Genomic DNA, 23,565 nt, shown 5'->3' on the forward strand with positions numbered 1-23,565 from the left:
CAACATCTGATCACTGTATTGCAAGATAGGTATAACTGCCATTTGATTATTATTTAAAGTAACTCGTGTTTCTGAACTCTGCGAAATAAATTAATCTGACCAATAAACCAAAAGCATTCACTACAGAGCATCTTCTGTCGATAAGATGCACATTTGTGCTAATGATTCTTAGAACCTTACATATATGAATCCATGTTGTACTCTAATTCAAACAGCATGTTACGACGGATTTCTGTACCCATTCGAATTTTGAACTGTTGGGCAAGAGTTTCCACCTTGTCATCAGACTTGTAATTCATCTCTCTAACACAGCGCCTCCGAATCTTTTTCAGCATTTCCTTTGATGGTTCAAATCCTCCATTTATCTGCTTAAAAGGTTTTAATTCCAGATGAGAGTCAGATTTATTAATGGAAGGGTGAAATCCAATTTGAAATATATCGACATAGAAGATTACCATGTCATCAACAGAAGCCAAAGCAGCTTTTAGATCCCGTACAACTAGATGGGCGTCAACAAGTAGAGAATATGTAGTCAGATTTGGTTTCACGCCTAATCCAGTGAAATGCTCAAATACTCTTACAGCTTCATCTCTCTGAGACATAAAAAGTCGTTTTATTATTCAAATGAATGATACTGATAATATAATGTGTGCATTTAAATCAAGTATTCCTCCTCATCCAGGCAGAAATATGGGCGTACTGTGTCAGCTCAAAAATGCTGAAACCATTTTAGCACAAATTTCATGCCTTGTACTAGTATCCTTGCTAAAAAGTTTAAAATATAGTTGTATAAACAATGTGGAATGATCATACATTTTTCTAAAACAGGTACAGGTAGCAACATGGTAGATTTTAGAAAGTACATATAGTAGATCAGAAGCTAATGGGAGCAACCAGTGAATATAGACATGTATATTATGGGTTATTAAGTGAAATGCCAGGTGAGGAAGAGTGCCATGTTGGTGTAATGCAAAGTTGAAAATAAATAAGAGTGACACAGGTAAATGTGTGTGAGTTACCTTGCCCAGCTTCCCAAAGGCACATAAGAGTGCATTGTATGAATGGATGTCAGGGGTCAACCCAAAAGTGGCATCAATAGCAGCAAAGGTCTGGTAAGCACGATCAATATCCCAGATGTTTGCACTGCCAAGAATGATACAGTTTAGAGCAGCAATAGACTTGTATGGAGGATCGGATCGGCCTAAATTCTCAAGCTGGTGATAAACCTGAGCAAACACATAGAGAAAATTTAGTCATTCACAACACATTGGTAAAGCAATACATGATTTACTCTTTTGAGTCTCATTTCTAGTATTTGCATCCAATGCACTAAGCAAACAAGGCTTGTCTGTCACAAAGAGTGACACATGATGGTTCACAAGTACTAAGCAAGGCCAAAAAAGCAGCATGCATTAATTATGTAATCCAGGATGCTGATAATATAATTTCATAAAGGGTAACAACCTACAAATTTCTACAAAACTTAATTTGAATGCTCATTAGTTACCATATAGGCAGATACTTTGCATGTTTTACTCCAAAGGCAAATTACTTTTAGTGAATGGAGACAAGAATATTGCCAGCACATAAAACTGTCAACAATTGGCATGAGCGCCTCCAAGCAGGAATAACTATTGAGACCACCTTTACAATCAAAACTCAAGATTTCTGATTAACTTTAGATCAGCTGAATTTCAGCATACCTAGCAAATTAAATATGATAACATTAGCAATTTTTAGAACTTAGATTTAAATCTATTCATTTCACTGTTCATTGAGAAGATACGGGAAAAAACAGTATCAAGTAACTTGTCAAAAAAGGATTGCCAGTAACTCTAACATATCCAAATGCATCGTGATGACATCAAGATCAACCATATGGTAGTCCACTAAAGGAACAGTTTACCACAGAATTGAGGATAATGATTCTTGTAGCAATAGACAGGCACTAGAGGCACCTATGCGGAGGAACTTACCATATCCAAAGTTCTGAAACCTTTCTTCGAGCATGCATTGACCAGAGGATTTAAGGAATGGAATGGCGAGAAAAGATCTTCTACATCTTCTCTGTCAGAATTTTTATAAGCAATCTCGAACTCATGCAGTGTACTAAACGCCTTTTGTAAATTCCCCAAATTAGCATGAGCATATAATTTCCCGATGTAAGATTCAGGACTAGGAACCTTCTTTTGGCGCAATGAGCGTTTCAGAACAGCCCATGAACCATCCACAAGTCTAGAATTGCATGTTCTACCAGCAGTTCCAAGGGCAGAAAGGACTAGACCTTCATTGACAGAAAGAAGCACAGGCGGCCTGGCAATTTCACCTCTAGCAATCCATTTGGCCATGAACTCAAGAGCATAATACGTCAAATCACTGTTATCTAATTGAACTGAAACATCTGCAATAGAATTGCATGTCCTCCAAGGAGGGCATAAGGATTTATTCTGATCCATTTTCTGATATCCATAAAATCACAGTCAGCAATGAACTTAGGTGTTCAGATAAAATGGACTTATGAATAGCCAGTGAAATAAATGTACCTTGCATCTCTCTATAAGCGATACCAAGGTATCTAGCCTCCCGTTATTAATAAAACTATGAACACAACGAGAAAATGCATTTATTGACAACATGTATCCAGATGTCAATGCCAAATCTATGTACTTCAGAGCACGATTTATTTGGTTTGTAGAAAGAAGCGTGGTAATAACCAAGTCATACGACTCATCATCGGGCAAAGAATCCTTGCATTCAGGCCCTCTCTGGAGCATCCTGACATAAATACGGTAAAGATTCACCTATCAAACAATAACTCTACAAGTAACTAATTGTCATATTTGACAAGAAAAAAAATCTCATGAAGTAACTACCCAAGATATTCATATTAACTAACTTCCTGAAATTAGAATGTGGATTAGTTAATAAACACTCTCAGAAAACTAAACCACAAAAAACTGTGGCAATTAAAGAAACAGTAACAGACAAAGAAAGCATAGGATATCAATAAATAGAAACATATCATGATTCATGACCCCTTCATCTAACATTTTCGTTCATTTTGCAGTTCTATTTTCACTGAGAACATTCTTCTGGCACATAACCTAACATCAACTCAGAGAGCCAAAATATACCAATGAGCACATCCATATCGAGTTTATTATCATTAAAAAGTTAAAAACGTGAACGGGTTCTACCTAAATGTGGCCTAGGCAAAGCTTGTCCATTTAATTCAGACTGGGAGTGTTAACAAAAGATAGTGCTTTTCTCTTGATAATCAACATAAAAAAAGTCAACAACTTCAATAATTAAGAGCGTAAAGTCGAAACCTTTCAATCAATTTCTCGGATGCTAACGATTCATCGGCCTGCTGCATAGCCTTGAGCACGAGATTGAACGAGGCTGTGTTAGGGTCTATCTCATAATCATTCATTTTCTCGACAAGATCGATCAGCTGCCCCGTAGACGCCCCCATCATCAAATTCGCCCTCAAATAGTGATTGTAAAGATCCACGCCAGGCTTGTTCGGCTTCCCGCTGTTGTCCAACGACTTAATCCAAAGCTCAAACAGCTGCTTCAGGTCCCCCCATCGCTGCTCCGTCGTCCATTTCGCGAACTGATCCATCAAGCCGTTCGCGTCCAGCGTCGCTAGGGATTGCACTAGCCCCTGGCCGCCTAAGCTGAGGAACCCGAGGCTGGGGAGCACCGCCGCCGCGTCGGCGCCGGGAGAGGTTGAGGAGGTAGCGTTCCGCCAGTTTTCGCTGTATAAGGGGCTTCCGGAGGCAGGGTTCGGCGGAAGAGGAGCCTGGGGCGGCTCAACGCCCGCCAGCTGCGCCTCCTGGCGGAGGTAAGTGGAGGTGGAGACGAACCTGAGATTGAGCTGCCGCATCGACGGCATTGATCTCGCTAGACATCGAATCGGCGGCATTGTTGGAGCGTAGAGATTTGATCGACGAGAGAAGTGATTGAGCTCAGTGTGTAATTTTTCAATTTCAAGGTTGGAGATGATGATTGATGAAGCTCCGCCATTCTTGCGAGCCCTAGCTAGGGCTTTTGGGGGGTTTTTACCACCGGGGCATATTCGTCATTTAATTAAATAATAAAAATAATCGGTTTAAGAAAATGGAAGTTTATGTAATTAAATCTTAGCGCTCTGAAAATCCAAGCAACGTAGACTCCGATGACCACCGCCACCGCCACCGCCACCGCCTTGCTCCTCCCATCGCCACAATTCCGGCGCTGTTCAAGTACAACTCGTCTATGCACCAAAACCACCTTATTCCCCCTCTATCCTCCCTCTCTCCTCACCACCCGCCACTTGAGGCGCTCTTGCATAATTTCATCTTTGAAGGTGCGAATTTAACACAACCCAACTGATTACGGGGCTGCCTTTTTCTGAATAAAGTTTTTGTGTTTACAGGATAAAATCGGTGGTATTCAGAAAACATGGAACGAATTAAGTAGCTTGAATCACTGGGTTGTTAGAGATTATTACAGACTTGTGAATTCCGTGAATGCGCTCGAACCTCACATTCAGAAACTTTCAGATGAGCAGGTTCTCTCACTCTCTCTCTCCGTTTGTCCCACGCTAATGCGCACCTTATTTCATTTCTATAAATTTGGATGAGTTTTCTTGTCTTTGTTATCCTAGCTGAGGGCGAAGACAGAGGAATTTCGCCAGCGGTTGAAGCAGGGTGCGACTCTAGCTGATATTCAAGCTGGTATAATATATTTAGCTCTCTATCTCTAATGTGATAAGCCATTGACTTATTAGGTCGTTCTGTTTTAACAAGTTCAATTTATTTTCATCTCGTCATGCATTTTCTTGTAGAGGCTTTTGCTGTAGTTCGTGAAGCAGCAAAAAGGAAGCTTGGAATGCGGCATTTTGATGTTCAGGTTTGCTTTACGTAAAGCTGTAAGCAATATTGTTAATTTTGGAGACATTATTGGTTTCTTGATCTTAGAGAACAAGAATTTGGTTACACCATCTTTGCTGCGATCAAGAAAAAGTGAAATGAAAGGAAGATTAGTTTTAGTATTTGAGCATTATATTCCTTTTTTGTTATATAGCTGTGGCTGTTGTGACATGTAAGGTGTTGTGCTGTCAATGTTGGAAACACCCTTCCCTTTGTTCATTCTCTAATCATGAATGCAATAGTTGAGTTTCTTACACTTTTGGTACTTTAGTTTATAGAATCTAGAATATTTAAGGTCCGTTGGATGTTGTGTGAGATTGATATTAAAACCAACATAAGTCAGGCTTTTCTGGAATTTTATGTTATCTTATATTACAGATAATTGGTGGAGCTGTGCTTCATGATGGCTCGATTGCAGAAATGAAAACTGGGGAAGGGAAGACCTTAGTGTCCACTTTAGCAGCTTATCTTAATGCTCTGAGTGGGGAGGGCGTCCATGGTACGCTGTTTCTTGTTTTCTTATGGATATGAAAATGCTATGTGATAATTGTAGAAGCTGGCCAAAGTAGACTACCATTGTTGGTTTTGGATGATCAATGTATCAGTCGTTAAATATGTATGTTTTATCATTGGTTTTGAACGATGAAAGTGTTGTTAGTTGAATATAAATTGTAGTTTTTGCAATATCTCTGCACATTTTTATTACATGGTTGAATTCTGTCATGAATACATAAACTGTTTGGGAATTTTCATGCGACTTGTTAGAGTTTAGTGCTTTATGGGTCCCTTTCTCAACATGGTACTTTCCATGCACCTTGGGAATGCATAAACTGTTTGGGAATTTTCATGCGCCTTGTTAGAGTATAGTGCTTTATGGGTCCCTTTCTCAACATGGTTTTTTCCATGGCAGTGGTTACTGTAAATGATTACCTCGCCCAGCGTGATGCTGAATGGATGGGCCGCGTGCATCGATTCCTAGGCCTCTCAGTTGGACTTATTCAAGTAATTTTCTTCTAGCTCAACTCTTTGGATCCCGGGCTTTCTTGCTGAAAACATATCATATAACAGCTTATCTCTAAGAAGTACACTTCAGTTTTAAGTTTTAACATGATCTTGGGACCTGTTGAATTTTACTCAATTCCTCAATTACACTATGTAAGTAAGAATCAAGTGGATTAAGCCAAAATAAGACATCAACAGGAAAGTTTATATACATTCCCAATGGTTCAATATCTTGTAAGAAGCACACATATTCGAAAGAAAAAATTTGGGTCTCAAATATGTCAAAAGTGAAGGACTACTGCAGTCTATCCACAGTCAGCTGTGGGATTTACTATTGTTAAGATTTGTCATGCTTTCCTGTATCCTTGAGATCATAAACAAGGAAGAACACATTTTAATATATTGAATATACATGCACCAAAAGTGAGGACTTGAAGTTTGTCCTGGGATATACGGAGGTCTGATTTGCAAATGCTGATGTTTCGAGCATGTCTATATCGTATAATGTTACTTTTGATGCAGAGAGACATGAAAAATCAGGAGCGAAGATCTAATTATAGATGCGACATTACATACACCAATAATACGGTAAGTCAATCACACCAAGAAATACTTCTACTTACATCATTTCTATATAGGAGTATTTTGTCCACAGTATTGATTGGTTTTCACTGGCAGTTTACTTGAAGTTCACCTCCTTACTGCCCTAATCAATGCCCAATTTCCTTCTATATGGCCACAGGAACTTGGTTTTGACTACTTGCGAGATAATCTTGCTGGAAGCAGTGAACAACTTGTAATGAGATGGTAACCCTTCAGCCTTCCATTCGCATGTCCTAATTGTTTTCCTTTGACCAACTATTATATTGATGAACAGGCCAAAGCCCTTTCATTTTGGTGTAGTTGATGAAGTTGATTCTGTCCTTATTGATGAAGGACGCAATCCTTTGTTGATAAGCGGACAGGTAAATTTGCATGTTTTTGTCAAATGGCACAAGTATCAAATCTGTTTATTCCAAGCAGTAATTCTTCCCAAAAGAAACATAAAACGAAATAATTTTTCTTTCAGGCGGTAATATGTCTTATTAGATTCCAGTGTATAACTATATCTTTGTAAAATTGCTTTAATGCCCAGGTTTTTAATTTGTTTTTGTTTTGTTTTTGCAAGGCTAGTCAAGATGCTGTACGATTTCCAGTTGCTGCTAGAATAGCTGATTTGCTAATACGTGGTCTGGTGAGTCTCTGTTTTTACCTTTACCATTCATACACCTCAAAGATTATTTCCCCTTTTTGTTCAAAAATGAACACTCACGGCCTGATACAGAGTACTTAATTTGATAATATGTGCTTAATCGACAGCATTACAATGTTGAACTTAAGGATAACTCAGTGGAACTTACTGAGGAAGGAATATTACTGGCTGAGACAGCTCTGGATACAAATGACTTATGGGATGAGAATGATCCATGGGCCAGGTGAATGATCAAACCAGTTATCTCTTTGTAGTCATCGTTATCGTGCCTCGATGGGGTCCTGAATTTTGTTTTTCATGCATTGACTAGATAATACCATAGGCACTGTTCTTTTTCATTGTAACTTTTCTACCATCTATATTCATGAATAGTTCATTTAATATGGCAGGTTTGTTTTGAATGCATTAAGAGCCAAAGAATTCTACCGGAGAGATGTTCAATACATAATTCGGAACGGAAAGGCTCTTATAATCAATGAGGTATGTCCTAGTTGCTCCTGCTTCTTCATATTTGTACATGATTGGGTCATTGAGAGAAGGGATCTGTCCTAGTTCAGTTATTGCATCAGTTTACCTGTATGAAAACTATCTGATAGTGTTTAACCTAACTGAATATCCTCTCAAGTCACATCATATAGCAAAAACATGTATTTTTGGTACTCATCATTAGGGTTTCATGAATATACAAAAAGTTATGATCAGCTCAACAATTGGACTCATGATGAGAATTTTCTTATATAATATGCCTTAGGCATATGTTGGTTCAACTAACCGGTAGGAGATTGGGGCATGGTGTTTTGTAATTTTGCAATTGTTCTGTTACTTAATGTTACTGTTTCTGCTTTGCGTTTACTGAAGATATAAACACTTCCTGAGGCATTTTCTTGTTGAATAACCTATTAAGGTTCTTTGATATGCAAATGTGGTATTGTTCTTGCACTGCAGTTGACTGGTAGAGTGGAAGAGAAAAGGCGGTGGTCTGACGGCATCCATCAGGCAGTGGAGGCCAAAGAAGGACTGAAAATTCAGGTGTTGTAGTTGCTCTAGCTTTCTAGGCCATCTTGTTGAGAGTTTGGTTTACCTTTCCGAAATTGTGTAATGGAACTTCCTGAAATTTGTTAGGCCGATTCTGTTGTTGTGGCCCAAATCACTTACCAATCATTGTTCAAGTTATACCCCAAGCTCTCAGGGATGACTGGGACTGCAAAAACTGAGGTTAGTGCTTCTTACACATATTACTTTATGATATATTGGAGTATCTAGTCTTTGTAAAATTCTATTTGTTGCAGGAGAGGGAATTCTTGAAAATTTTCCAAATGCCAGTTATTGAGGTTCCTACGAATATGTTGAGTATTAGAGAAGATCTACCCATCATGGCCTTTGCAGTAAGTTTTTGAACTCTGTTAAAATTCTTTTACTGTAGTAGAGGCCATCAATTCACTTCGTCATATTTGAGTGTTAGACTGCTCGAGGGAAATGGAATTATGTTCGTGCTGAAATTGAGTATATGTTTGGGCTAGGCCGGCCGGTGTTGGTTGGGACAACCAGGTACATCTATCTCTTTTTCTGCTGTATAACCAAATCATCAAAATTGATCCAGGTGAAGATTTTAAGCTGAGATATGGCCAACCCTGATGATGCTCCTGAACACATCTCATGCCATTACTTTTCAATTGTGGAAAAATCTTTGAGATGCATAAGTTATTATTTAATATTTTTATCATAGATATCAGAGATCCGCAATGGAGCGCATATTCGATACAATGCTTGTCCATTTTTATTTACTTAAGCTCAACATATTTGACCATGGCTTTTGATTTCTAATGCAGTGTTGAAAATTCTGAGCATCTTTCTGCTTTACTGAGGGAGATAAAAATCCCCCATAACATCCTTAATGCTCGACCAAAGGTGCATATATACCATGATAATTTGGGAAACTTCAAATTTTGGTCTCCTATTTGCATATCTTAAATCTGTGGGCTTTTACAACTTATCTTTTACAGTATGCTGCTAGAGAAGCTGAGATTGTCGCCCAGGCTGGTCGAAAATATGCAATCACTCTATCAACAAATATGGCTGGCAGGGGTACTGATATTATCCTAGGAGGAAATCCGAAGGTAGATCCTGCTTTTGATGTTCTGATCCACGGTGTAGTATGCAATCATTTTTGGGATGAAACTTGAGACCTTTGCTTCTTGTTCCCTTTCATCAAATGTTTTGTGATTGCAGAAAGCATGATGGTTTCAATGAAGAGTTCACAATTGCATTGTCTTATTGTCAGATGCTTTCAAGAGAAATTTTGGAGGACAATTTACTTTCGACTCTCTCAGACAATGTTCCTGATGTTGAAATTGACTCGGGGCTAACTTCTGGACAGGTGATAACTGATTCTAGCAAGACAAAAAGGACATAATGACTTTAATATTAGGCCTAAGTGTTTTTTCAGTGCAGATCTTATCTAAGGTGAAGGTTGGACCATCATCTTTGGGCTTGCTAGCTAAGGCTGTTCTTATGTGTTAGTATCTTCTTTTTTTCTTAATTTTTTTTAATAAGAAACTGTGTATAGTTGCAAGAGAAAAAAGAAAATGTGCATGTGGAGGATTAGACTGAGTTTTAATTGTGAGTATCTGCCTTTTCTCTTATTTCACTATTACTACTTAACTTTATTTTTTGTTTAATATTCAGCTAAATATGTTTGCAAAAGTGAGGGTAAGAAGTTGAGTTACGACGAGGCAAGAAAAATAATTTCTGAGTCCATCGAGATGAGCCAGTCAGTGGGATCAGTGGAGTTGCTGAAGCTTGTTGATGAGGAGACAGAGATGTACCCTCTTGGCCCATGTATAGCACTTGCTTATCTATCAGTTCTAAAGGACTGTGAATCTCACTGTTCTTCTGAAGGGTTAGAGGTGAAAAATCTTGGAGGTCTTCATGTGATAGGAACTTCTCTGCACGAGTCTAGGAGGATTGATAACCAGGTAACTTTGTTGATGTGTTTGAGTTTTAGGCAGCAATTTATATTATTGGAAATGAAAGTGATTTTTCGCCTGTTTGTGACTGGTCAAGTGTAGTAGAGAAATTTTCTGAGGTTTTACAGAAAAGGGTGAAATAGTATTTGGTGTATTTGTTTCCCTTTTACTTATCATCACAGTTTATTGTTTTTTTTTTTTTTGGCGTTGCAATGGATGTGTAATATAATCTGCTTGTCTAGCTCCGAGGCAGAGCAGGGAGGCAGGGGGATCCTGGATCAACACGGTTTGTAGTGAGGTATGATCAAGTATATTTGTTGTTTGTTTGTAACTTCGTAGTTATTCAATACATATACTGCATTTGAACTGTGACATGGAGACTGACTATATCATGTGATCCTTGGATTGAAATTGCATTTGTCTATGCACTCTCTCTTTTACAGTAATATATTTCTAGAATTTATTTAGTATCTCTCTGTATGAGTTGAAATGATGTCTCAGATTCTATATATCCTCCCAAGTTCACATTGCTACCAATCATATAATGGAAAGAGAAATTTAAAATTTCCAACTAAAGATAGGGATGGTGGCAGTGTATTTTCTGGCAAACACTTGAATATATATCTACGTTAACTTCCTTGATCTAAGTACTGAAATATTCTGGTCGTGTTACATTGTTCTCATGATTTATTCTGGGGATTCTACCTCACAGCTTACAGGATGATATGTTTCAGAAGTTCAATTTCGATACTGAGTGGGCGGTAAAGCTTATATCTAGACTCACGGATGATGATGATGTCCCAATAGTTGGTCACTCAATCATGAAACAGGTTTGGTCTAGTGTTTCTTTATTTTTGTGCTCCACCCCCTTCCATCAATTAGCATTGGTATGTATATGTGTCAATTAACATATCTGATCCTTCATTCTCTGTTTTTCAGCTTACAAATCTTCAAGTTAGTGCCGAGAAGTACTTCTTTAGTATAAGGAAGAACCTAATTGAGTTTGATGAAGTTTTAGAGGTATCAAGACACTTACTAGCTTATTCTAATTTCATTTTCGTCTATACTTTTACCTGAATGATGTTTTATCAGGAAGGTGGAGACTATGATATGTCTTGCATTTTATCTGACTACAAATTATAGATAGTAATCTCAATATCGCTTAGTTTTTTATTTTATTTATTTTTTATTATCTCCAAATAAAGTGATGTCTCCCATTAATTTTCAGAATATGTGTTTGGCTGATTCTTGTTGGCTTCACAGGTGCAAAGAAAGCATGTCTATGATCTCCGCCAACTAATATTATCAGGCGATTCCGACAGTTGCTCTCAGCATATTTTCCAGTAAGAGTGCTAACTTTGAGTACTACCTTTTTTTAATTCCTCAGCGTGGTGATAAATTGTGTATGTAGGTACATGCAAGCAGTGGTATCTGAAATTATTTTAAAGAACGTGGATCCTACAAAGGTAAAACTTCCTTCTAGAACATTCTCTGTGTTGTATCATACGACAGTAAATTTTATTTCTTTCTTAAACAATACTTTGTATGTCACAGCATCCAAGAAGCTGGAAGCTAGGCAAAATTTTAAAGGAATTTGTTGGAATTTCTAGAGATGTGTTAAATGGTGCGTTGCTTCTACGATCTCAGCTACTTTGATTTTGTTCTGTTCTTTCATTTATACTAAATCTTTAGGGTATCTGCAGACTCATTTGCAGGAATTACTGAGGAAAATTTGTTGTATTCACTCGCAGAAGTTCATGGGTTGAGTTCTGTGGACATTGATGAGTTTCACCTCCCAAACTTGCCTAGACCTCCAAATTCCTTTAGAGGCATTCGCATGAAGAGCTCATCGTTTAAACGGTGGCTAACAATATGCTCTGATGATTCAGTGAAGTGCGTTTTCTTTGTTATATGTTTTCCATCGTCGTTGAGATTGTCTTCTGCATATTTTGCTTACTCTCCTTATGTCTTCTGCTAGGGATGGGAAATTCAGATCATCCATTAACCTTCTTTGCAAGTACCTTGGGGACTTTCTGATTGCTTCATATCTAGACATTATTCAAGACTCGGGCTATAACAGCGGCTATGTAAAGGAAATCGAGGTACATAAATTCTGTTTCAGATCCCAAGTAGTGCGAATGGTGCTCATGAAAATCTTATTACTAAAATACTCTGGTTTGTTTTTGTTCGTTTAGAGGGCGGTTCTTGTGAAAACTCTTGATTCCTTCTGGAAGGATCATCTCGTGAACATGAATAAACTTAATTCAGCGGTATGCTTGCCACACTTGTTTCGATTTTTTTTTTACTGAATTCGACAGTAGGTGTACTACTTATTTTGATTTTTTTACGGTCTTGCCATGTGTATAGGTGAACTTGAGATATTTCGGGCACAGGAATCCACTTGAGGAGTACAAAATCGATGGCTGTCGATTTTTCATCTCGATGCTTAGTGCCACGAGGAGGGTGACTGTGGAATCTCTATTACGGTATTGGTCATCGCCTATGGAGTCTGAAGAATTAGTTCTCCGCTGAAGGTACAAAATAATTTTTTGTAACTATATATTTATTGTCCAATTATCATAACATTTATTCCAAGTTCAATCTGCCGAGTTAAGTTTTTCTTTTGTTTAGAAACAAGACATATTTTGTTAGCCTACTTGGTTGGTTAGTCAGATTGATTAGCCGGGTTGCGATTTTAGGAATCACGAACGATAACTCACGGCCCTCTGCATAGGCCGGGCAACTTGTTTATAATGTGATCGGATAGTGCGAGACTAAGACCATTCTGACTTGAACGGAAAGTTTCCTGGGCCTCCAGCTGTTTACAAGGGAGGGTGACTGCGTTGATCACAGGAAGTATCCGGGCCTCCCGTCATTGCAAGGGAGGGTGACTGCGTTGTGATCAACGTGAACAACCACGTATCCAACAATGTTTAGCATCCAGTAGTGTACTAGTTTCTAGTATTATTATTATTGTTGATTTGAAAATTAAATTGTGAAAAGTATGTACTAGCATTTACTTATGTTCTTTTGCATTAATTTTATTATGTGAAAAACCATAAATTAATGCCAAATAATCTTGATTTGAATAAATTGCATCCCATTCCATTTAAATAAAATGCGAGATGAAATAAATTCTCATTGGCGGTGAGCGATTATACTACTGCCTTACGAATCATTTTTTACATGTCAAAACATATAATAATATGGATTTAATTTGTGTTAATTGAGAATATGGAAAACCGCGTCGTAGTTGTGTTTAAAGTTGGAATATCTATAAGTCCGCACTTTTTGCAAAATACAGTTATGCCTTTCGTAAAAGATTTTATTTTGTAAACTGTAAATTAAAATAATAAATTGTTATAGTATTATTTAATTTTAAATCTCCTCATACTTTTCCTCTTTTTTACTAATGAATTAACGTTAATAAAGGATATAATAGTCATTAGGCTTAGATTATAAAATAAATTAAACATTTTAGTACTACTAAATTACTAGTTGAGCTAATTTTGATTAAATCGAGATTACGAAAAAGACATTATGCTAAATACTGCATGCATCCTTGTTAATTAATCAAGAAGATTGAGGTTTAAGCCTCAAACAATCGTGCAAAATAAGTACTCTTTGTTAATTACTACTCCGTAGTAGTTCTATAATTATGAGCTTTGACTCCGACAAAATTATGATTTTGTTAAGGATTTAAGATGTGCAATAAAACAGTCAAAATAATATTAAAGTCTAAATATATGCATGTGGACAAGTTTATCTCATTTTATAATTCTAATTGATTAAATATTGGACCATTGAATATTTATTTCTCTCACTCTTGATTTCTGCCACCTAGTTCTCTTTGCGCAGCTTTTACAACGCTATAGGACAAATAAATGCCGTAATCTATCTTCTTTTGTAAAGAAGAAAGGAGTAATATACTAATATCAATAGCAGTTTTTCTTGTTTTTTTACTACTAGAATTCACCCTTTTTATCGCCTGATGATAATATTATAAAAATTTTGTAGTGATGGAGCGCGTAATTTTGTCATTTGTGGTTGAAAGATGATATGTTTCAATTAATTTTGGATTGACGTCACTTTATAAATCGAAAATTACATATTTTCTCGAAATATTACTACATTTGATTAATCAGTTTCATTTTCAAATTTGGACGTGTTACATATTCGATAAGTATTAAATCAAAACATCATTTTGATATTCATTGCTACTAGTACATAGCTATTTTTCGCTGAAGAAAAAATATACCGACTAAATATATCCATTGAAAAATATTGAAATAAATAATTAACTTATAATAGTAAAAAGTGATCGGTATTTGATGTAAAGTTTGTCAATTTTATTCTGGAATTAGATGCTGGTACCAAAAGGGGCCATGCGCGGTGCCACGATACAGCGACACCACATCACAAAGGTTGGCATTTAAATTTTTTAAATTGTTGGTACATTATCAAACCACTAATCATTGATTTTGTTACCTCTAACTTTTATTTATATTTTGAAAAATCAAATTCAATTATACAACTTCACACCGTCGTTTTCATAACTAAACAATTTTTGCGGGACTAATTGTAGTATTTAATAGGTTATTAGTTATAAGGTACAACCATGAAGTGCATGTCACATGCCACAAAATGTATATTATGGTACAATACCTTATTCTACTAGTACATGGCTTATAAGTTCTTATGCTTCAATATAAATGCATCTCATGTAAAAGAAATGAATACATGGTAGGAATCATTAAATTAAGATATAAAGTAAGATATGCTCTCTCTCTCTCAGTCGGCCAGCTCACATGGTCTAATCTAATGAGTCAAAACACAATACACAATCTCACATGTGAAATTAAATACGAAAGCGTTGAGCTTCAATTCCCCAAGAATCACTTTTTTTACCACTGTATCTCTCTATAAACGTATATACGTATTTTAGTATATATACATCGCCACCGTCCAACTTACTTCCTCTGTCTAGAAATCTCCATTCCCCTGCTCCACAAATTCTTTCGTTTCTCTCCCCCTTCTCCCTCTCTTAGTTTCACCAACCAGCTTGAGTAGAACTGAGGGTTAAGCCATCCTTTTCTCATAATTTCTCCACCTAATCATGGCTGTTTTAGCGCTGGCTTTGCTCTTCATCTTAGCCTTTGCCGGCTATTCAGGTGAACTTCTCTTTTTTCTTGCAATTTTCTTTTAGTACTGAGAAAACTAAGAAAAAGAAAAAAAAAAGGGAGTGTGTAAAGTTTTGATCTTTATCCTTTTCCCCCTTACCTAACTAAATTTCTTGCAATCATAGTTGAGTTGTAGTCAAGAATGTCTGAAAATTGTTTTTCTTTCTTAACCCCTGATTGCTTTGTACAGATGCAAGTTACTGTGTCTGCAACAGTGGTGTGAGTGACAGTGTTCTTCAGAAAAACATAGATTATGCTTGTGGAAATGGGGCTGATTGTTCAGCAATTCAACAAAATGGGGCTTGCTTTAACCCTAACACTGTTAGGGATCACTGCAGTTATGCTGTGAATAGCTATTATCAGAAGAAGGGCAATGCCCCAATGAGCTGTGATTTTCAAGGGACTGCCACTGTCACTCCCAATCCTCCCAGTAATTACCTTCCTTAACATTTGCTAACAACTTGCTTTTTTTGTTCATAGTCTATGATTCAATTTCCGGCCTCTGTTTCTGACCGTTGTCGGTTTTCGATGATTTGCAGGTGTATCTTCTTCATCATGTGTCTATCCTTCTAGTGCTAGGTAATTCCCCTTTTTCTAGCTTCAGTTTTACTTTTGAATCTTGAATTTGAAGCTCTTGTTCAATTTGCTCTCATACATGATGTGTTGCTTGTTGCTTAACTGGCTTTTCTAGCATTAGTGATTTTCTTGATTGATAAAGTTGAGTTGGCTTAGTTAGTTCTTTTGTGATAAAGTTGATGTTAGTGTTTACTAGTGTTGTAGTTGTGAAACAGATTAGTGAGATGCCGGCTAGTTTGTCGGGTTTAGGTTGATAATGTTGACATTCTTGCAGTGTAGAAATGGATTTTTTAGATCCAAATATGGTTCTAAACTCTTTGCCTTAGTTAGGCACAAAAGCACTCAACTCACATATGTGTACAAACCTTATTTTAGTAAAGTTAGGTTCTCATTTCACTTTTTTGCTATTGTTTATGTGTTTCGTGTTCAAACATCGTGCAGCAATGCCGGTGGCACTACTCCATCGACCACCCCTCCCGGGACTCCGACCTCTCTACCACCTCCGGCCTCTACAACTCCAGGGGGCACCACTCCAACTCCGGGAGGCAACACCACCCCAGGAGGCAGCACTTTCCCGGGCGGGACTACCACCCCAAGTGGTATCCCGGGGTCACCCACAACTCCTGGTTTTGGCCTTGCACCGACGGGGACAGGAACTGGATTTGACAGCGGTAGTGTCAAGCTTCTATCATCTCAAAGCAGCACCTTCATGCTTGCTGCAGTGATCTTCATATTCACCCTCTTTTTCCCAATGATGTGATGAAAACCACCCTCGAGTTGTGCAAGATTCGACAGACGAGAGCCGGAGGAACGAAACGGATGGACCGATGTCGAGGCCGCAAAGAAGTGATTCTCCACTTGAGAGACTTTTTCTTTTTGTGTTGTTTTCTTGAAAAAAGGAAGAGTAAGGGAATCTGATTCTGTGTGGGTGGAGATGTGTGGCTGTTTTCTTTGGGTAGAATGTGCTCTCCTCTGTTTATATTTTTCCTGTGTAAAATCTAGATTAGGGCCCCTAATATGTTGCTTTGTATGTTTGAAATTTTATTGAGATTTTTATACCCCCTATGTTCAATAATTATTATTACTAGACAGTCTTTAACCATTTTAATCAATCATGTTGTTGGTAATCATTGAAAGTGTGCCACGAAATTTTGATTCTTTTTCAGTCACAATAATTGGAGGTGCTTTCACATGGCCTTGTGCGTGATGGGCTGGGTCGAGTCCAGTGAGCCAATTTAAGAAATCACGCTGATTTTGAGGTATAACAATTAAGCCCATTCGAATTGAAATAATTACTCATGGCCCATTAATAATATCTCATGATTTCAACTTTCATCCTATTTCCCTAACAAAAGTCATAATTTTCAGCTATATTGTACTGCATGCAATGAGTTATTACAAATTAACATATACCTAATTACAACCTATTTATTTTATAGAAGTCAATATTTTTATCAGCTACATTCTATATATTTTGAGTAATTATAAAATACTAACATATACCTAATTACATCCTATTTATATAATAAAAGACAAAGTACAAGCTATTTTGAGTAATTACAAAATACAGTAACATACATTACCTAGTTGCATCCTATTTACCTAATAAAAATCATATTTTTCATCTATATTCTGCGTTTTGAGCGATTACAAAATAAAATACTATACAATATCAGGAAAATGATCAATACAAAAATTGATTGCAATACAAAATCCAAATCAAATCTTGACCATCAGATTTGACAATCTAATGGTTAATAATTAAACAAAAACATGGAGAGTCATTATAAAGCAGTTTTAGGTCATATAAAATTCGGGTTTGAGTTCATGTTAAGATCAGTTTATGCAATCCTTATTCCTTACTATAATGACCTAAAATTAAGCTAACAATAACCTACAAATAACCTCCGTATGTTTGATTCTGTATTTTTGTACTAAGGATGGGTTTTGCATGGATCAAAACCCATACTACAATACCAATTACATCTATATTCTATATGTTTTGAGTAATCACATAAGATATACCTAATTTCATCATATTTACCTAACAAAAGTAATTGTTTTTCAATTATATTACTATTAGTTACAAAATAGAGTAAAGGCCAAAATTGGTCCTGAACATATGGTCATTTTATGATTTTGGTCCTAAACTTTATCTTTTGAATTTTGTGGTCCTGCACATTTCAAATCGGATCACAATTGGTCCTCCGTCAATAATTCCATTAATTTTATAACAATCAACGGTTTAACACCAATTTAGAACAAATTATCCGATTTTTAAGTTATTAATTAATTCTCTAATTATTTTATCAAATACTCATTTAAAATCATATGGTCACATTCATGAAAATAACTAATATGCTCACAATTGCGTCGGCGTCTTTGAAGCTCAAACAACACCTGTGAAAACAACTCCATGTTGGCCTCATGGTCCGCCGTCGGCTCCACGTTCCCTAACTATATCCAAAGTCATGTAAACCTCCGCATATTTCTTCCCCAATTTCTCCGGCGTCACATCGACGCCGCGGCACGCGGTCACAATCACGGAAATAGATTGATTAACGATATGGATGCACTCAAACAGATTATTATGTGAATCATCAATCGTAGTAACACCGAGAACGTAAATTGAATTAACTAGACGGTATACAACACGATAGCGCGACTCGGCGCCGAAAATCACCTGACCAGAGGAGGCAGTCAGCATATCGTCGCCGATAAAATCGGCGGAGGAATCGGAGGCGGGATGCTGATGATTCTTCGCGAAGGAGCGGCGGGTGCCCCGGAAGGCGAGAGAGCCACGAGCGCGCGTGAAGGAGAGAACCATTCCCGGGTCTGGAGAAGAATGTCGGGCCACTTGCGGGTTGAAGAGCTAGGGCTAAACACGACATCCGGATCTAGATTGTGGATTGATCGATTCAGATTGGGAGAGGTTTAGAATTGGGGGTTTTGGTTTTTCCGGCGAGAGAGAATTTTGAATTCGAAATGTGAGCATATGAGTGGCGGAGGAGTCTCCGAAGCTGGAGATTAGTGATTTTCCGACGATGTTTGCGTCGGCGTCTTTGCAGATCGGCGTCTTTACACAATTCAGGACCATATGATTTTAAATGAATATTTGATAAAATAATTAGAGAATTAATTAGTAACTTAAAAAATCAGATAATTTGGTCAAAATTGGTGTAAAACCGTTGACTGTTATAAAATTAACGGAATTATTGACGGAGGACCAATTGTGCTCCGATTTGAAATGTGAAGGACCAAAAATTCTAAAAGATAAAGTTTAGGACCAAAATCGTAAAATGATCATATGTTCAGGACCAATTTTGGCCTATACTCTACAAAATAACATATATACATCCTACAGTATTTACCTAATAAAAGTCGTACTAAGTATTTTAAAAAGTAAAGGTCAATTTTGGTCCAAAACATATGACAAAAACATGAATTTGGTCAAAAAACATTCACTTTTTGAAAAACAGGTCCATAACAAATGAAAATATGACCAAAGTAGTCCTTTTTTTTACGGTTCTGTAAAAAAACTAACAGTCAACGCTAATTGCACAATTGCATTACCGTTAGTTTATTGACGAAACCATAAAAAAAAAGACTATTCTGACAAAAATTTCATTTGTTATGGACTTGTTTTTCAAAAAGTGAATGTTTTGAACCAAATTTATATTTTAGTCATATGTTTAGGATCAAAATTGACTTTTACTCTATTTTAAACTATATATTGAGTAATTACAAAAGAACACACACCTAATTACATCATATTTAACTAATGAAATCTTTATTTTTTCTAATGTAGTGAACAATATTCTAAAAACATAATTATATTATTGTTTTGAACCTATTAATATTCACTCATTTATTTGTAGACAAATAAATACTACTAATATAATCTCACTCCATTTGACACAGCAGCTAACTTCCTTCCTAAGAAGCCTTAAAGATATGGACGCACAGCAGAATCAGCGAACGGGAATTCCACGGCCGCCGCCGCCTGCCCCCGGCGGAGGCGGGGATTTTTCCGCCATTCTAACTGTTCTAGGAATGTTCCTCGCTATTGCCGCAATGGTAATGTCGCGTATCTGTTTCCAATTTTTTGATTTTGCCGTACGGGAATCTAGGTTGCTTCTATTTCAAGTTGTAGATATTTGCGAAGCCGACTTGTTTATTTTGATAATTGATCAGGCGTTCTACTCTTGTTGATTTAGGTGTAGTTGACTCGCTATTTTATGGATGTATAAGTTGCGATGATCTCTCTCTCTGCTGTTGTTATGCGATTCGCTTCTGTTTCTTTTTTTTTTTTTTTTTGTGGTAATTGATAGCGTTTAGTAATATATAGCTCCGCTGATGTTTTGAGCTATTTAATTGAAAATCACAGGGGTAAAGATGATCATAACTGATGATGTTAAAAGATACTACTAGTATATAGTAGTTCCTATTGAAAATTACAGTTGTAGAGATGATCACTGATCACATAGTATATGAACAAAAGATTGCTGCTGAATATGCACGCTAGTGTACAGAAGTTTAGGTTGGATGAAATTTATGTTTAGTTAGCATATAATTCGCCTTTGACCCCTTTGGAGGCTAGCCTCCTCTCTTTATGGATGGAGGGACATTGTGATTGAGAAAATCAGGTGCAGGTTATAATTCCATCATCTTCAACTCTAAAGCAGAGTTTTTCCGTGCTGCATCAAGTCCCTGAGGGCCATGTCGGTGTTTACTGGAGAGGAGGTGCCCTTCTGGATACAATTACCAGTCCAGGTACCGTACACTTCACTATACAGCTATGCACTCACGCATACTAACATTTGAAAATGCAACAGATTCAATTATTCCCGTGTATACATTGTGCTTTCCTTTTCACTAATTTGCTTATCTTGAACATAGGATTTCATTTCAAACTACCCCTGATCACACACTTTGAACCCATTCAAGTGACTTTACAGACAGATTTGGTAGAAATTTCTCTCTTCCTCCTCTCCTCCCCTCTCTCTACATATATATACATTTATACTTGTTTGCATGGATAAACAATTATTCTTGAGTGTGTACCTATGCATCTTTACTTCAGAGTAGTCTGACATAAACATACTTTGGAGTAAGAGTGTTATTATCTCTTTCATTTGCAGGTGAGGGACATCCCTTGTGGAACAAAAGGAGGTGTTATGATTAACTTTGAGAAGATCGAAGTAATATTTCTTGCTCTACCAAGTCCTGCAGTTGAATTTAGTGTTTGTATTGTTTGCTATACACATATTATCATAATACTTTCAGGTTGTAAATCGTCTAAGTAAAGATTATGTATATGATACATTACTCAACTATGGTGTCCAATATGACAATACATGGATATACGATAAGATCCATCATGAGATTAATCAGTTCTGCAGTGCTCATTCACTTCAGCAAGTTTACATCGACATGTTTGATCAGGTAATACCTCATTCCTACCTCCTTACCAAAAACCGAATCCCATTCAACTTAAAGAGTGACTTTGAGATTCAGTTAATGTTGCAAATTTACTACCACATACCTTCTGTAAACAGATCCAATTGAAACACAACCAATAATTACCTTTGGAATTTTCAGATTGATGAAAAAATGAAGGATTCTCTTCAGGCCGACTGTACGCGCTATGCGCCAGGTATTGAAATTCTTAGCGTCCGTGTCACAAAACCTAAGATTCCTGAGAGTATAAGACGGAATTTTGAACAGATGGAGGAGGAGAGAACTAAGGTATGTTTTTAGTTCTTACGTTTGGGCTCTAAGCCATTTGTGTGGATTTATGTTTTTATTTTCACTCCTGCTACTTGCGGCAATCTGATATTCCTGCTCAGTTATCTTTTTGTGCCTCTTAACATCGATAGAGTTGATAAATAGATGGTTATCCCATTAGCTCTAGTGATTCTTCTTTTGTTTGTAGTATTTGGGGTTTTGTGTACTAAATTCAAGAACTGTTAGCATCTGTATCTTTTACTGTACTCCTGAATTAAATCAAATGCTTAAACATTGACAGGTCTTGATTGCTATTGAGAAACAGAGAGTTTCTGAGAAGGAAGCAGAGACTCAGAAAAAAATTGCTATAAGTGAGGCTGAAAAGCATGCTCATGTAAGTAAGATCCAGATGGAACAGAAATTGATGGAAAAAGACAGTGCAAGGAAGCAAGAAGAAATATCTAATGCCATGTACGTAGCTCGCGAAAAGAGCTTGGCTGATGCTGACTATTACCGGTAAATTCCTCAACCCTCTATTAAATTACTGCAGGACAGAGAATGTTTTACATTAAGAAATTACTACTGTTTTAGATGCATGAATTCACAGTGTACAAGTAATGATATGAATGCGCATTGAGTATCAACCAAATCTTTGCTTTAAAATAGTGCCAGAAAAAAAATGGGTTACATATTGAGCACTAACTAAAATGCTAAGTACTCCTATTGTGTATTACTCCAGATTTTTACCATTATAACAGTAGTCACTCAGATTGATAATTATTATTTCTGAAAAGATACAATCTTGAAAATGAGCTTATGTTGCTTTTTTGGTCGTCTTTCTAGCACGATGAAAGAAGTAGAAGCAGACAAGTTGAGGCTTACTCCTCAGTACTTGGAACTCAAATTTATTGAAGCTATTGCCAACAACACCAAGATATATTTTGGCAACAAGGTGAGTGGCTATTCTCTTTGTTCCTCTCCTCCACATATTTTTGCTTCTCGTGGTTTATAAGTTTTCCGTACAGGTCCCGAACATGGTTCTCGACCAAAGGCTGCTTGGGAGCTTTTTACAAGATGTTGTGAAAAGAGAGAACTTGGAATTGTAAGTACACATTTGGGTTGGGTTTCGTTGGCTGTTTATCTTGTTGGACTCTTCCCGTTTCACTTTTTGGAGGAGCGAAAGCCTTTGGCTCGTAAAAAATGTGTATACGACGATGTTCAGTTGCTGCTTTTAGATTTCAATGATATGTTCTTTTGTTTTTTTTTTCTTTCTTCTTCTCGTATTGTAATCCTTGTTGCTGGAGTGCAAGTTTTGGGGATATATTTTAGAATTTTGTACGTTTGACGTCAATGCTAATAGATCGTATTTCACCATCAATCGTCGAATCGGTTTTCTGTAGCAAGAATTCATGTATTTTTTCTGTAACTTGCGTGATTTATTAATATTGAATGACTTGCTTATACATAAACTCTATGACGAGGTTAAAAATATTGACAGGTTTGTATTTTATTTGTTAATAAGGGGCGACAGGTTCATATTTAATTTCCTAAAGATTTTCCATTTTCCTTCGTCAAAAGAAAAAAAAATGATTTTCCATTTTTCAAAGCACATGATTTGATTGCTTCGGACCTCCAAATTTTCCATAAGTGGATTTATACACATTTCAAGCAACAAATTAAATTATTTATTAGAACACATTTCAGAGAGAGAATCTTTCAACACTGTCCAATAAAATTTGATGTCTGTGGATTTCTGATTTGAGATACAGCGATTTATTGTTTAAGTGGTGTTCTACTCATTTGTGAAGATGACAGAACACTCAAGAATTTTTGCTCTTCAATTAAAAAATGAATATACAGTAACATACTTAGTACATTCTCAATAAAGTGGGAATATCTTAGCAGCTTTAGGTAAGTAATTAAAATTGTAACACTTGATTTTTGTT

At 36.8% G+C, this 23,565-nt stretch overlaps 4 protein-coding genes across 10 annotated transcripts; 3 read left to right on the forward strand and 1 right to left on the reverse strand.

Annotated features, from left to right (window-relative positions):
• Positions 1-14: 14 nt before the first annotated feature.
• Positions 15-3,928, reverse strand: LOC125203334 (pentatricopeptide repeat-containing protein At1g26460, mitochondrial). 2 transcript variants are annotated; one of them, XM_048101657.2, is made up of 6 exons: positions 3,330-3,928; positions 2,544-2,775; positions 1,977-2,459; positions 1,020-1,226; positions 456-593; positions 15-365 (listed from the first exon to the last, which is right to left on the reverse strand). In XM_048101657.2, exons 1-6 carry the CDS (start codon positions 3,926-3,928, stop codon positions 177-179), a joined length of 1,848 nt encoding a protein of 615 aa, XP_047957614.1. In that variant the 3' UTR covers positions 15-176. The 2 variants fall into 2 exon arrangements, with proteins under 2 accessions (XP_047957614.1, XP_088917909.1); XM_089061783.1 differs by having other exon boundaries at positions 15-368.
• A 112-nt stretch (positions 3,929-4,040) lies between these two features.
• On the forward strand, positions 4,041-13,159 carry SECA2 (Preprotein translocase SecA family protein). 4 transcript variants are annotated; one of them, XM_089061781.1, is made up of 32 exons: positions 4,041-4,351; positions 4,421-4,555; positions 4,652-4,721; positions 4,832-4,896; positions 5,295-5,415; positions 5,827-5,918; positions 6,441-6,506; positions 6,661-6,725; positions 6,796-6,883; positions 7,087-7,152; positions 7,278-7,393; positions 7,560-7,650; positions 8,116-8,199; positions 8,293-8,385; positions 8,460-8,555; positions 8,633-8,718; positions 9,000-9,078; positions 9,174-9,287; positions 9,452-9,547; positions 9,622-9,685; positions 9,856-10,145; positions 10,379-10,434; positions 10,849-10,966; positions 11,076-11,156; positions 11,400-11,479; positions 11,548-11,602; positions 11,691-11,760; positions 11,840-12,029; positions 12,115-12,238; positions 12,332-12,406; positions 12,504-12,670; positions 12,752-13,159. In XM_089061781.1, the coding sequence occupies exons 1-31, from the start codon at positions 4,181-4,183 to the stop codon at positions 12,666-12,668; spliced, it is 3,162 nt and encodes a 1,053-aa protein (XP_088917907.1). In that variant the 5' UTR covers positions 4,041-4,180; the 3' UTR covers positions 12,669-12,670; positions 12,752-13,159. The 4 variants fall into 4 exon arrangements, with proteins under 4 accessions (XP_088917907.1, XP_088917906.1, XP_047957613.2 ...); XM_089061780.1 differs by having other exon boundaries at positions 12,768-13,159; XM_048101656.2 differs by having other exon boundaries at positions 12,836-13,159.
• Positions 13,160-15,091: 1,932 nt separating this feature from the next.
• LOC125208255 (PLASMODESMATA CALLOSE-BINDING PROTEIN 2-like) lies at positions 15,092-16,950 on the forward strand. The gene is made up of 4 exons (XM_048107837.2): positions 15,092-15,307; positions 15,507-15,746; positions 15,856-15,895; positions 16,334-16,950. Exons 1-4 carry the CDS (start codon positions 15,253-15,255, stop codon positions 16,650-16,652), a joined length of 654 nt encoding a protein of 217 aa, XP_047963794.1. The 5' UTR covers positions 15,092-15,252; the 3' UTR covers positions 16,653-16,950.
• A 2,847-nt stretch (positions 16,951-19,797) lies between these two features.
• LOC125203379 (SPFH/Band 7/PHB domain-containing membrane-associated protein family) lies at positions 19,798-22,997 on the forward strand. Of its 3 annotated transcripts, none has more exons than XM_089060220.1 (9): positions 19,798-19,969; positions 20,539-20,665; positions 20,792-20,859; positions 21,034-21,093; positions 21,179-21,337; positions 21,494-21,640; positions 21,921-22,135; positions 22,463-22,571; positions 22,645-22,997. In XM_089060220.1, the coding sequence occupies exons 1-9, from the start codon at positions 19,847-19,849 to the stop codon at positions 22,723-22,725; spliced, it is 1,089 nt and encodes a 362-aa protein (XP_088916346.1). In that variant the 5' UTR covers positions 19,798-19,846; the 3' UTR covers positions 22,726-22,997. The 3 variants fall into 3 exon arrangements, with proteins under 3 accessions (XP_088916346.1, XP_047957669.1, XP_047957668.1); XM_048101712.2 differs by having other exon boundaries at positions 20,578-20,665; XM_048101711.2 differs by having other exon boundaries at positions 19,799-19,969; positions 20,545-20,665.
• Positions 22,998-23,565: the final 568 nt, after the last annotated feature.

Source organism: Salvia hispanica, chromosome 6, assembly GCF_029641045.1.
Source record: "Salvia hispanica isolate PSC_SH4W2 chromosome 6, Shi_PSC_v1, whole genome shotgun sequence".
Classification (NCBI taxonomy): domain Eukaryota; kingdom Viridiplantae; phylum Streptophyta; class Magnoliopsida; order Lamiales; family Lamiaceae; genus Salvia; species Salvia hispanica.

What these genes read in the sequence shown, in the direction of transcription:
- LOC125203334 (XM_089061783.1), bottom strand. Translation starts at nt 3,928, where the DNA reads ATGCCGCCGATTCGATGTCTAGCGAGATCAATGCCGTCGATGCGGCAG. An exon ending in TCCGAGAAATTGATTGAAAG is followed by an intron (nt 2,776 to 3,329) that starts GTTTCGACTTTA and finishes TATTTATGTCAG; the next exon opens with GATGCTCCAGAGAGGGCCTG. An exon ending in TGGCTTCTGTTGATGACATG is followed by an intron (nt 369 to 455) that starts GTAATCTTCTAT and finishes AAACCTTTTAAG; the next exon opens with CAGATAAATGGAGGATTTGA.
- SECA2 (XM_089061781.1), top strand. Translation starts at nt 4,181, where the DNA reads ATGACCACCGCCACCGCCACCGCCACCGCCTTGCTCCTCCCATCGCCA. An exon ending in AAGAAGGACTGAAAATTCAG is followed by an intron (nt 8,200 to 8,292) that starts GTGTTGTAGTTG and finishes GAAATTTGTTAG; the next exon opens with GCCGATTCTGTTGTTGTGGC. An exon ending in TTCTAGAGATGTGTTAAATG is followed by an intron (nt 11,761 to 11,839) that starts GTGCGTTGCTTC and finishes GGGTATCTGCAG; the next exon opens with ACTCATTTGCAGGAATTACT.
- LOC125208255 (XM_048107837.2), top strand. Translation starts at nt 15,253, where the DNA reads ATGGCTGTTTTAGCGCTGGCTTTGCTCTTCATCTTAGCCTTTGCCGGC. An exon ending in AGCCTTTGCCGGCTATTCAG is followed by an intron (nt 15,308 to 15,506) that starts GTGAACTTCTCT and finishes TGCTTTGTACAG; the next exon opens with ATGCAAGTTACTGTGTCTGC. An exon ending in TGTCACTCCCAATCCTCCCA is followed by an intron (nt 15,747 to 15,855) that starts GTAATTACCTTC and finishes GATGATTTGCAG; the next exon opens with GTGTATCTTCTTCATCATGT.
- LOC125203379 (XM_089060220.1), top strand. Translation starts at nt 19,847, where the DNA reads ATGGACGCACAGCAGAATCAGCGAACGGGAATTCCACGGCCGCCGCCG. An exon ending in TCCTCGCTATTGCCGCAATG is followed by an intron (nt 19,970 to 20,538) that starts GTAATGTCGCGT and finishes TGAGAAAATCAG; the next exon opens with GTGCAGGTTATAATTCCATC. An exon ending in TGACTTTACAGACAGATTTG is followed by an intron (nt 20,860 to 21,033) that starts GTAGAAATTTCT and finishes TTTCATTTGCAG; the next exon opens with GTGAGGGACATCCCTTGTGG.